This window comes from Rosa rugosa, chromosome 2 (assembly GCF_958449725.1).
Source record: "Rosa rugosa chromosome 2, drRosRugo1.1, whole genome shotgun sequence".
Lineage (NCBI taxonomy): Eukaryota > Viridiplantae > Streptophyta > Magnoliopsida > Rosales > Rosaceae > Rosa > Rosa rugosa.
The window spans coordinates 21,590,028-21,603,892 of NC_084821.1; the positions used below are offsets into that span (position 1 = coordinate 21,590,028).

The following is a 13,865-nucleotide window of genomic DNA, read 5'->3' on the forward strand; positions in this document are numbered from 1 at the left end:
ATATGTTGAGAATGTACAGTGTTGTTCCACATTAAAATATAAAGACAAATAGTAGACCTAAAATAATGTTTTGCTGCACCACCAGTTAGATAACATAGTTGGCACTTACAAGTTTGACACTGTATTTGGAAACGATATACAAGCCTATGTTTTTTACTATGAGCTTATGTCTCAATTACTCTACAACAATATCATCGTTTACATATGTATAGGATGCAGCAACATAGCATTCAAAGAATTAATGTTGACACGATACTGTTGAAGTAGAATAAATTTTGGTAGTTCTCAAGGGGAGTTGTCTGAAATGATTAATTACAAGGGATGTACTACTGTAGATTAATTAACATATCGATATATGAAATAGACTTAGTTCTCTATAGAGGTAGACTAGTTAAAGTTAGTCTACCTCGGAATAAATATGAAAGAGGATCTTCTAGTTTGTGATCAAAGAACTAGTCACATCAATTGAAGATTGTACCAAGTTCTTAATTGCGGGGCCGGGGGGTGGTGGTGGACAATGACAAGTCAAATGCAATTTAATCATAGTCTTCTCTATAGAGGTAGACTAGTTAAAGTTAGTCTACCTCGGAATAAATATGAAAGAGGATCTTCTAGTTTGTGATCAAAGAACTAGTCACATCAATTGAAGATTGTACCAAGTTCTTAATTGCGAGGCCGGGGGGGTGGTGGTGGACAATGACAAGTCAGTTGCAATTTAATCATAGTCATGATCAATGTGAATGGACGAGTTCTTTTGTAAAGTCGAAGTAATAACTTTTTAGCTTACTGAATGATTTCATAAACAAAAATTCTTACCCAAGTATCTTGTAAACTTTGGACTCCTAACCCATCTCAAACTCAAAAGATCGAGATCTCGTTAAAATCTGCATGTCATGTAGAATAGTAGAAGAAATAGTAGCAAAGGGAATGACTTTTACATTCGAAGTTCCTTATATTATTTACTTTTATAGCTCTAACGCCTTGGGCTCCATTTTAGAGCAAATCAAAGGAGGGTCCAAGCCAATTGCATCATAATAAATTTATTTAAATGATGTTTAAGGAAATCGAAACTGGGAGAGAAATTGCTGTGTCTTTCATTGATAATAGGGGTCTCTTTAAATAGAGGATTACAAGCTTGCGGGAACTGTCGGCAGGACGTGCAAGAAAAGGTGCGCGAGGGGGGCTGCGAGGCTGTCAGCAGGATGTACAGGGGCGCGCAGGGGTGCAGGCGAGGCTAGCATTGGCGAGGCTAACAGGGCCGGTTTAGGAGCTTCCGATGGCCGGTTTGGTAGTTTTCCGGTCGGTTCTGGTGGTTCCGCTGCTAGTTCTGGGCTTCTAGGATCGAGAGTTTCGAGGTAGGCGGCGAAGGTTGCTAGGGTTTGAAAGCTACGATTTTAGGGTTTCAAGGTTATGGCTTCATGCTGATAACGTGTTTAAGGAAATCGAAACTGGGAGAGAAATTGTTGTGTCTTTCATTGATAATAAGGGACTCTTTATATAGAGGATTACAAGCATAGAATCAGAGTTGTACAAGGAAACATAATAGTACAATGAATGGATATCTACGAAGATATCTGCGAGAATATCTCTAAGATTAATTGCAAGGGATGTACTACTGTACATTAATTAACGTACCGATATATGAAATAGACTTAGTTCTCTATAGAGGTAGACTAGTTTGATACAAAATTAGAATAGTCTCAAACTAGTTTACCAATGCATATATAGAGTTAGTCTACCTCTAAATAAAATTGATCTGCTTGATGTATTTGTACATTAATAAATGCACTCTAATTACAAATATGAAAGAGGATCTTCTAGTTTGTGGTCAAAGAACTAGTCACATCAATTGAAGATTGTACCAAGTTCTTAATTGTGGGCCCGGGGGGGCGGTGGACAATGACAAGTCAGATGCAATTTAATCATAGTCATCACTATAACTGTAGTCATGATCAGTGTGAATGGACAAGTTCTTTTGTAAAGTCGAAGTAATAACTTTTTAGCTTACTGAATGATTTCAGAAACAAAAATTCTTACCCAAGTATCTTGTAAACTTTGGACTCCTAACGCATCTCAAACTCAAAAGATCGAGATCTCGCTAAAATCTGCATGTCATGTAGAATAGTAGAAGAAATAGTAGCAAAGGGAATGACTTTGTCACGCCCCTGATTTTTTTACCACAAATAAAAATAGTTATATAATCCCATAATTATACATGCGTAATGGTTCAGCCATCAATACAAAATACCTGGAAACTTTTTCCCTTTAAACCAAGTACATATTGATGCCCTGAAACCCACTATGTCAATATTGACCCGCTCCACAGAGTCATATATTACATAAGCTTACGAATTAAATTGTCAACACAAAATAAAACGTAAATTCTCCTTAGAGCTTACTAAACAACGGAAGTCCTTATCAACGGTAAGGTCATAAAAATGGCTTCCTACCGTAAAGCTGTAAAGACGCTACCTCAGCTTCAGCCACGATTATCTTGACCTGCAGGATTAACCCCTACATCATTGAATAGTGCACCGGGTTGCCACACAACAAACTCGGTAAGCTTGTGATAGCTCGTATGAGTAACTCAAAACCACTAAACAACTCACACCAAAACTAAGGAAAACAACTCACGCCTTGATTTCTTAAACACCAACTAAAGAAAGCAACTCACGCCATGTTTTCTTTCAATCACGAAATAAGGAAAGCAACTCACACCTTGATTTCCCATTCAATCACGAAATAAGGAAACCAACTTACACCTTGATTTCCTATTCAAATCACGAAATAAGGAAAACAACTCACACCTTGATTTCCTAAAAATCATATATAAGGAAAGAAACTCACACCTTGTTTCCTTAAAACACAAACTCATGAGTTAGATATAAACTCGCACCGTTACCCCATGAATTACACTGGTAGACAGACTAGAGCTCTAACTGAAATCGTAACCACTCGTCCGGCCAAAGACGTGATTACTCGATATACTGCCTAAGGTCACCATTTGACCTTAATTCCTCGGGCCTCACTGTCCCTCAGAATAAAACATTTAAAGGAGTCGCTCTGGACTCAAAATGTTACACAAATCTCAATGCTTTTCAAAACAATAGAAATCATCATTTCACAAACATTTGTTTTCTGAAAAGCCACAACACAAAACAATAAAAAGCATCATTCATGCATATTGTTTTCATCAATCCACAAAATCCACAAATACATATATATTTCACGTAAATATATATATATATATATATATATATATATATATTAAGGATTAAATACTTGTTACTCCTCAAACTTTTCCCTGAAAAACAGTTTAGTCCCTCGCCTTTCAAATTAAACTGGATAGGCCTTATTCTCTTTAATTCTCACACAACAGGTCCAAAATAGGTTTAAATGACTATTATACCCCTGAGATCCTTTTTTTTTCTCTTTTTTAAATTTCTCTCTCTTTTTTTTTCCTTTTTTTTTTTTTTTTTTTTTCTGGTTCTCTCTTTCTCCCTCTCTCTGTCCCTCTCCAAGTTCGTATATGACCTCGAGTTTATCCACTTGATCCACCTCCGTCGTCGTCCCCACTAAGATCAGCCACCTCTCCTCCTCCTCATCCTCCACCACTCCCACCAATAAGCCCCGCCAGAACTGCAGTTTCCCAACCGGAAACGGCGCTGTGACACCACGCCATCGGCCGCCGGAGCTCGACCTGGAGCTTCTGTGACGAGTCCTACACCTCACTCAAGGACCTCGTCCCCTCCTCCTCCTCCTCCTTCGTGGCGGTCCAGTCCCCGATGCCCAACTTAACCACCAACTCCGGCTACGAGATCTCCATCTGTAGCCGCCTCGTTAAGCGAGTCGCTTGGGCCTATCTCCAGTCCGTGTCCTCCACTTGCAGTCCACACTTGCTCCGCCGCCGGAGGATTGCCACGGTTTTGAGCCATGGTTGATCGAGAATAGGGTAGGTGGATTCCAAATACGCCCTCTATCTCCTCGAGTTTTCTCTCTCTGCTGTGTCTTTCCTTGATATGAATTCAATGAACCCATGGAAATTTTTTGGGTCTGAGACAGATGTGAAAGGAGTGAGGGAGTACGAGTGGTGAAGTGTAATCGGGCAAGAGAAGAGTTGCAGCGATTGTATTGTTGCAGGTGATGAGTCTCCACGAAGAAGAAGGTTTGGGTGCCCAGAGAAAATTCTGGGTACCTGCGTGTTGGCGTGTGGATCATTTTCCTGTGTCGCTGGATGATGCGGAGGCAGGACCAGACTCGTCGGAGGCCGGTGAGTACAGTAGTGGTGGAGGTGAGCTGCATGGTAGTGTGAGAGACCAGTCATGGAGGAGAGAGAAAATCTCTGTTCCACTTTCTCTCTCATCAAAATTTTCTGTCAAATTGAAACCCAGCAACTTAATTGCTTGATTTTCATGTGAAAGAGATAAAATCAAGAAGGAGACATGAAGAAGATGAGTTGCAGGAGTAGTCGGAGCATTTGTGGGTCTTGTCATGAAGGCCATGGCAGAGGATCCTGAATCCCAAAGAGGGAGAGAGAGAGAGAGAACCATAAAAAAAAAATAAAAATAAAAAGAAAAGAGAGAGAAATTTAAAAAAGAGAAAAAAAAATAAAAAAAAGGATCTCAGGGGTATAATAGTCATTTTAGACCTGTTTTGGACCTGTTGTGTGAGAATTAAAGAGAATAAGGACTATCCAGTTTAATTTAAAAGGCGAGGGACTAAACTGTTTTTCAGGGAAAAGTTTGAGGAGTAACAAGTATTTAATCCATATATTAATATATATATACGTAGTCATCCGCTCAAGAATGCCTACTAATACTAACTATAGTTTGCAGTTAATAAATAACTCTCAAAACGATAAGGGTATTCCGTTCGTAAATGAACCTTGTGAGATTACTCACCTCGAAATTCCCGCTGCGTCTTCAATACAGAACAAAGCAGCCAAACCACCAACCAACCGTCCAAGAATACTTCGTCAAGTACCTAATCACATACGGTCTCAACTTAGTAACGATTTCCAAACGATTTAAGTCCGAAACCCCTGTTTTGAACTCCCCAAAGTGACGCCAATCAAGGCAAAACACATATGAGACCACCCAATGTCTCCAGAATACTTCTACAATCTATATGTCAAAACCACAAGTCAATCAAACGCTCAAATCCTCACGGATCGAATCATCAAACGGTCCAAAACCGTAAAAATCACAACATATTCATACGATCTCCAAAACTTATGTATTATATATCGAAACGCTCGTATCGACGAGTATATGATATATAAAACCAGAAACTATCCCTTACATGGCCGGAAGGCCGCCACAGTCGGTGGTACAACCACCACAACCACCACCGGCCAAAACTCAAAACTAGATTAATCCAACCGTCCAAAATGTGAAGAACACGAAATAGATCAAATTTAATACATGGGGTTCAAGCCAACACAAACTATCGCCGCCACAAGCCGCCGTGAACTGTTCACCGTGAGTTGATCCGATTCCAACATGAATCGATCGAAACAAACACCACAGATCGATCAGAGAGGCTCCTACGAACTCAAAACAGGAAGCTTGAAGCCGTTATGTCGCCGGAGCAAGGATTTCCGATTGGGTCCGACTGCACTCAAGTTCGCACTCGAGTACACAGTGAAAATCGTCAATAGAGTATGCCACAGGGAGGAGCGCACGGTGGAGGCGAGTCGGTCTGGGCTTGCTTCACCGGTAGAGGTTGCCGGAGATCGCCGGAAAAGCTGGGTCGGGTCTAACGGATCCGGGTCAGGTCAGTCAAAAATTAGGAGAGAGAAGAGAGGTTTCAGAGTTTCCGCTTTTGGAAACTTCCAAAAATAAAAATGGAAATTTCCGAAAACAGAAACCCCTATATATAGAATTTTCCAAATTTTCAATCGCTCATAATTTTCTCATACGAACTCCGATTTTCGCATTCCGCATGTCTACGAACTCGTATCGACGCGCTCAATTTATCAAAAGTCAACCTTCAACCCCCCATAAATCCACACTTTTCGAATAATAAAATGTCCGAAACAATTCTACTTCACATACGACATACGAATAAAACATAATAACAATAATTCGTACAACTGGTCCATTATTAATTACCAAAATTAAATAACGAAAATCCAGGTCATCACAGTCTACCCTCCTTAATTGAATTTCGTCCTGAAATTCAAGCACACTCATCAACAAACAACTGTGGGTACTTTGCTCTCATATCCGACTCCAACTCCCAAGAAGCATCACCCTCGTCATGGTGACTTCACAATACCTTGACCAAGTCAACTTCCTTCCTTCGAAGTTTTATTGTTGACCTATCCAAAATACGAACAGGTTCAACAATAAAGGTCGTATCCGCATTCACTTCAATCGTACCAAAATCGATCACATGTGACTCATCCTGGACATATTTCCTCAGCATGGACACATGGAACACATTATGCACACCGGACATACTAGGAGGTAAGGCAAGCCTATAAGCCAATCTCTTACCCTCTCCAGAATTTCAAAAGGTCCGACAAACCTTGGTGATAAATTCCCTTTCTTGCCAAATCTCACCACACCCTTCATGGGTGAGACCTTCAAGAATACATGATCACCCTCTTTAAACTCGACCTGTCTCCTTTTCAGATCCGCATAACTCTTCTGTCTACTCTGCGCTGTCCGAATCCTGTCCCTGATAATTGAAATCTTCTCAGTAGTCTCCTGAACAAACTCAGGACTCCACCAATTCCTCATCTCCAACCTCTGCTCAACAGACAGGAGGTCTACATGGCTTACCATAATAACTTCATATGGCGCCATGCCATTACTGCAGTGACAACAGTTGTCATAGGAGAACTCCATCAATGATGAAAGATTCTCACAACTTCCATTGAAAATTAATAGACGATTCTGCAGCTAACCCTGGCACCCTCGCATGTGAGAACTCATCCCCTGTTTGACCCTGAATAATCCTGAAAATCAAGGTAGACCGTACCGTGATACTTCCAAGGAAAATCTCATAATCAACTCATGATTGCACAAGGTCAAACTCAGATGCAATCTCCAACATAAGCCACTCCTGATCCAATTGATCAGCTCGTCAATCCATTTAAGGATAAGACGTTGCACTTACACTTTGAGTGATCCTCGTGGCATATATTCCAGGAAAGTCTCCAACGTCAAGGTACTACAAGCGATTCTAACGCACTCTACCATTCCACTTGGAGGTAATCTAAACATCTCACCTGTTTCAATCACGTACCAAAGCAACAACAATTCTGTAAAACTACAGCACTATGCACAACTACCTAAGAGTTCAGAGTCTTGTCCTCACAGTATCTGCATCAATATACCAACTATTGCAACACTCTTATGCAAAATTTAAAATGACATTTCATTTCAAATCAATCGATAAACTCAAGGTTTTGCCACAGTCAACTATTTGTAAAACACAACAAGCATTCCATACAAGTAATGCATCCAAATCTTTTAGGCAAAAACAACCGCAACCAACTCTAGATCATGAGTGGGATAATTTCTCTCATGAACCTTCAACTGTCTAGAGCCATAAGCAACAACGCTGCTGTGCTGCATTAACACACACCCCATACCCTGATGGAATGCATCACAATAGATGACTAAACCACCACCACTTGTCAGAATAGTCAACTCTGGGGCTGTGGTCAACCTAGTCTTCAACTCATTGAATGCCCGCTCTCATTCCTCAGTCCACACAAACTGGACATCCTTCCTGGTCAACTTGGTCAAAGACGAAGCAATACTAGCAAATCCCTCGATGAATCTCTGATAATAACCCAGTTCCTTACTGCTTCAACCTTAGAAGGATCCACATAGACTCCATCCTTCAAAACTTCATGACCAAGGAACTTGACCTCCTTTTGCCAAAATTCACACTTCTCTAATTTTGCAAACAACTTATTCTCTCTCAGAATCTGTAGCACAATCCGCAGATGCTTATCATGATCCTCCAATGACTTGGAATAAATCAAGATATCATCCACGAACACTACCACAAACTTATCCAAGTACGGATTGAACATAAGGTTCATCAAGTCCATAAAGGCAGCAGGTGCATTGGTTAGACCAAAAGGCATGACAACAAACTCAAAGTGTCCATACCTGGTCCTAAAAGCAGTTTTAGGAATATCCCACTATGCCAATAATCTCATCAGACGACAGAGCTCAGATGACAGACAGGTTGGTTTCTGTCGTCTAATATAATTTAACGATAGACAGTGTAAAAACTGTCGTCTGAATATAGCAACATACCATGGTAAGTTAGTTTTGAGAATTAAGTTTATTTTCAAACAACAGTTATCTGTCGTCTCGTCAAAGGAGATAAATTGATTTCGTTTTGGGTCGTAGCTTCTTTTTTTTGTTTGTATTCAGACAACATATATCTATCGTCTCGTCAAAGGAGTAAATTGGCTTTGGATTTTGTTGGAACTATTTTTTTTTGGCACAACATGAAGGAATTTAGTTCCAAACTTTTAATGATTTCTCTCTCCCTGACAAATTTATCAAACTAAAAAGAATGGTTTCGCGTTGCACATTTTTCAGATTCCCTCCTCACCCATTTTTCAGATTCCCTCCTCATCCAATTTTTAGATTCCCTCCTCACCCATATCGAACTCCCTCTTAGCTTGCTTATTACAACAGAAAAAAAAAAAACAAATTGGTTTCCTCTCCTTTAACCCAAGCCCACTCAGATCTCGCCTCCTAATCTCGCAGCTATGTTTAAAGCTCGCATCTCCGTCGACATCAACGTCTTCCGCCGCAAGGATTTTCGGGACTACGAGTCCTTCATCGTCCAATAAGGGTAAATAAACCCTAATTCTCTAAACCCTAATCTAATCTGATTCCTTGATTTTTTCAATCTGATTTTGGTTGTTAGTGGTTTTGGTTTTCTAATCAAGGGATAAGGGTGAGTTGTTGTCAACTGGGGATGAAGGGGATTAGATGAGAAAGGAAAAAAGAAGAAGAAGAAGGAACAAGGACAACGAACAGAGGAGGAGAAAGGGAGAGAAGAAAAGAAAAGAAGAAGATGGGAAGGGAGAAAGAGATAGAGATTTTGGGCTCAATGATGAGTCGGTCTTATGGAGAGTTTCTGTTCTAAAATAGGATTTTGGTCTAGGAGTTTCGGGTATTGCAACTAGGAAAATGTGAGAATTTGATCTCATGATCATGGAATTTCACCATCGAAATTCTGGATGTTGAAGAATTGAAAGAAGTTGGGCAGAACTTCTAGAGCCTTGTTTTCATTCTAGTTCTGGTCCTGTTTAGGATTTGAGGTGAGTGACTTCTTTACTTTACAATTTTACTTGATTTCTATATTGCTCTATTGGTTTATGCTTTGATTTCTATAATGTTGGGTATTTGTTGTCATGTGAAGAAAGCTTGTCAAAAAAGCATACAGATTGAAACTTTCACATAAGCGTTTCTGTACTAGTGCACTTGCTAAAGTCTCCAGCTCCAATGGTGCTCAACCAAGCAATGTAAAGCTCTTGAATTTTTCACCCTTGTTTTATTTTTCTTGTGATTTTCAGAGGTTCTTAGGTCCAAGATGCGAGGGAGTTGACTTGTTTGCTAATAGAGCTCGTTTGAGAGCTGTAGGTAAAGATAGTGAGAGTTCTAGTGGTACAAATGCTGTTTTGGGTTCGAGTTTTGATTTTGTTAGGGTAATGCTGAAGTGTGGAGTTGTTTTAGCAGCTATGGTTTGTGGGGTTTTGGTGTATGGGTCTAGGAGAGCTTTTGCTGTGGAGGGTGTGGTCAATGCAAGTTATGGGGTTGTTGACAAGTGCATATTGATGTTTAGAAATGCTTGGCCGAAGACGCTGCTGGTTCATCAAGTTTTAAAGAGCAGGGTTTGATTTTGGCGGCGCTTTTAGGTCTCTCGGCTTTTTTCTCAATGGCAGAGACTTCGATTACCACGCTATGGCCTTGGAAGGTATGAACTTTATGTGGTTTGGCCTTCTAGGTGCCTATGTTTTGATATAGTTCTGTGTTTGAAGTGTATCAACTAATTAGTGAATGATAGACTGCATTAGAATCTTGGAAGAATGCGAATGATCTAAACCATTAAAATTTTGAAAGAATGTGAGTAACTAACCTATTAGAATCTTCAATTAGGACATTTGCCTCGGAATGTATGAGCTTAATAGGTTTTGGCCTTCTAGATGCCTATATCTAAATAATGTGTTGTCTTTGGAAAGTATCATTATCCAGTGAATTTACACACTTTAGAATCTTCATAATCATGGCAATGATCCAAACCATTGATTTGAAAGAATGCGAATGAGCTAACCTTTCTTTCGTCATGAAGTTGAACTTTTCTTTCTTATTGTAGAATTTACTTGTGTACTCAGTGTTGTCAATATTGGAGCAACTACTTTAGTTACAGAGGCTGCAACAGCGATATTTGGTGAAGCTAGTGGTGCAGCAACTGGAGTAATGACTATATGTCTCATTTTCCCTGCCTGATACGGTACATAGTTGAAGGTTTTAAAGTCTGTTTGTGACAAACTGGGTGCTGGTCAGTTTAAGTTTTAGTGGTCCTTATATCATAGATATTTTGTATGATCAAGCTTCTAATGATGAAAATGCCAAAAACTTTTACTCTATCCTATATCAATAATCTCGTAAAACACAACACTAAAATATATTTGGTATCTGGAGTGGACACCGAAGAGATGTTCTTTCATATATAACTGAGTAGGGTATTTTCTATAAGCAGTCTCAAGAGAGAGATTGATCAAATTCGCTGGACTTCTTATCGAGTGTCAAAGGTTAGTTTTATATACATTGGGTGTTAAGACTGTAATTTTGTTAAAATGCAAAATCGTGTTCTGTTTTGTCCTCTCCTCACTTGTTAGGGAAGGCCATGACATATGAGGAAATACTATTTGTATAGAACTGATATCTAATATTGCTCTTCTCCCTTTAATGATGCAAGGTTCTTATTTTGCTCCTCACTGAAATAACTCCTAATTAAAAGTGTTGCTGTTCACAATCCCACCGAAGTTGCTAGGTTTGTGGTAAGTTAGATTCTTTCTCACTTTAACTAAGTTCCACATGTGAATACTAGTTAGACGTCCCTGCCTTTTGGTATAGTATCTTTGTGCTTAACTTCTGTTACTCCTGCCTGCCTTGCTTAATTCAACGTGTATTGGTTTAATACCTCTAGGTTAGGCCGGTGGCAAAGACTTTATCATCTTTGATATATAACTTTCGAAAGCAGAATGAGCCACTTGTGACATGCTCATTTTAAGCCTTAAAATTTTATCTATCAAATGATAGAAGACTATGTCATTAATGATCTGCAATATGAGTTGCTTAGGCTTTATCTGTCAAATGATACAAGACTCTTTGGTGATCTGTAATATGAGTTATGCACCTTTTAATTGTAATCAGTTCGATGCATATTGTTTTGGGCTGCAGGAGTCATTTGTTTTTAGCGAGCAAAGAAGTGGGTTTTCGAATTGCAAAGACAAGGTACATTTGAAAAGTTTTGGAGTGACCACCTTTTGGATTGATATAACTTGAGTAACTAATATTCTTCAAGACTACTAACTCAGTCAAGTTTATTTTACTTCTCATTTGATATTAGCAAATCCAACTTTAATAATGTTCTTGGCTGGAAACAAGGCTGACTTGGAAGAGAAGAGAAAAGTAGGGACTGAGGTATATACTCACTACTACCTTCCCCTGTTCATTTTTTTGTTACCTCTATTCATGAAGTATAGTCAACTATACATTTGCATCTCGATTGAGTGGTCAATGAGTTTTCTGCTTGATACTGTTAATCAAGCAATTTGACTATAAAAGTTTGACTTGTATTTCATGTGTTTAGCCCAATGGTAACTGAACTAATGTTGGTTGATGTTGTCACAGAAAAGTAGTCCTCACTTAGGAAGCAGAGATCTAGCAGGGCAGAAATGGTTAGGAAGCAGAGACGATACGTAGTCTGCAGAAGGCAAGCAGAAAACAAATAGTTAAGTCTTTGACCATTGCGCAATAGATACACTGCTGATTTCTCATGGGACAAGTACACTCTTCATGAAGGACCTTTTGAGGAGGTTGGAGCAAAGTGCTGAAACTTTTATCAATGGGGTAGATTAGTTTATGCTATTGTTAATAAACCGTATTTCATGGTTTGAGTATGACTTTCATCATTGGGATATATGATAATACATTGGAAGTTATATGTCTTTTTAAATAATATCAAACAATAGAAAGTTACCAACAACTATGGTTTGAAACAAGTACGCACAACAGAAAGATCAAAGATACTTCAAGCATCTACACATTCAAAGGACATTTAAATGTCCTTTTACAACAAGAGAGACAATAGATAACTAATAGTGGATGTTGTTTCAATAACGTTCACACAACAGATTTGGCAAAGAAACATGGAAATTCTACACATTCAAACGACAATTTATTGTCGTCTCGCATTAAAACAGACAATAGATTATTTGTAAAGTCTATTGCTAGAGTTTGACAACAACAACATTTGAATGTCGTTCTATTTCATATCTAACCACATATACTTACAATTTGTACATATTTAAGCACATTCAGACGACAGATTTTTTTTAGGTGTCTGTCGTCTGAGTGAATTTCTGACGTCGGGCTTTACCCGTCGTTTGAACGTCAATCAGATATCAGCTTACTAGACGACAGATTTTTTGCATATCAGACGACGGTCATGGTCTGTCTTCTGATGAGGTTATTGGCATAGTGTACTGTTCCTTCACCCTCAATTGGTGATATCCGGATCTCAAATCAATCTTCGAGAAAACAGTAGCTTCCCTAAGCTGGTCAAACAAGTCATCAATCCTAGGTAAAGGGTACGTATTCTTGATCGTCACCTTGTTCAACTGCCGATAATGCACACACAACCTTAGTGAACCATCCTTCTTCCTCAAAAACACTATGGGTGCACCCCAAGGAGAAGTACTAGGTCTAACGAACCCCTGCTCAAGTAAACCCTCAACTTGATCCTTCAACTCTTTAAGTTCAGCTGGTGCCATCCGAAAAGGTGCCATTGATACAGGTGCAGTACCTGGTATCACATCAATAGCAAAATCCACTACCCTCCTTGGAGGTAACCCTGGTATCTCCTAAAATACATCACTATACTCGGAAACCACAACAATCTCTGCCATAACCGCAGCACTACTCACAGACTCCACATGAGCTAAGAATCCTGCCCTCAAAGCAATATTTGACCTAAGACACCGATAACGAAACACCGGCTGTCCAGGAATATGAAATGACACTACCATTTCAAAACAATCAATCATAGCATGGTTTGGCCTCAGCAAATCTACACCCAATATAACATCATACGTATGATCTACTAACACAATCAAAGTTGCAGAAAACTTTCTACCACCGATCACAATCGGACATGCATCACAAAACACATTAAGCTAAAGGGAAACACCAAGTGGGGAAGTATCACGCAAAGGTCTAGCAAGAGGCATATGAGTCAAACCTAACATATCAACAGTAGAACTAGATATGAAAGAATGGGTCGCTCCCGTATCAAACAACACCCTAGCAAGGAAGTCAAAGATAGATAAGGTACCTTCCACCTCGGTATTCTACTGACCAATAGCAAACACCCTAGCCTGCCCTTGCGGCAGTTGCCTCTGCTAGTTCCCTTATCTCCTACCTTGCTGCTAGGTACAATCTCTTGAGAAATGCCCCGTCTGGCCACATGTGAAGCATGCCAAGTTCTTCGGTTTTGGGCAAGCCCTGGCAGAATGGCCAATCTCCTTGCAGTTGTAACATCTCAGAGGCGCTCCCTGCCCACCAGGTGCAGCCCTAGCTGGCGCCTGCTGATTA

General features: G+C 39.6%; 1 protein-coding gene and 1 long non-coding RNA gene across 2 annotated transcripts; one reads left to right on the forward strand and one right to left on the reverse strand.

The window, feature by feature from the left end:
- Positions 1-6,270: 6,270 nt before the first annotated feature.
- Positions 6,271-6,812, reverse strand: LOC133730542 (uncharacterized). Its single transcript, XM_062158115.1, has 2 exons — positions 6,501-6,812; positions 6,271-6,408 (listed from the first exon to the last, which is right to left on the reverse strand). The coding sequence occupies exons 1-2, from the start codon at positions 6,810-6,812 to the stop codon at positions 6,271-6,273; spliced, it is 450 nt and encodes a 149-aa protein (XP_062014099.1).
- A 4,605-nt stretch (positions 6,813-11,417) lies between these two features.
- Positions 11,418-12,177, forward strand: LOC133730122 (uncharacterized). The gene is made up of 3 exons (XR_009856609.1): positions 11,418-11,504; positions 11,620-11,693; positions 11,904-12,177. It is a non-coding gene; the product is annotated as an uncharacterized LOC133730122 (long non-coding RNA).
- The last annotated feature ends 1,688 nt before the right edge of the window (positions 12,178-13,865 follow it).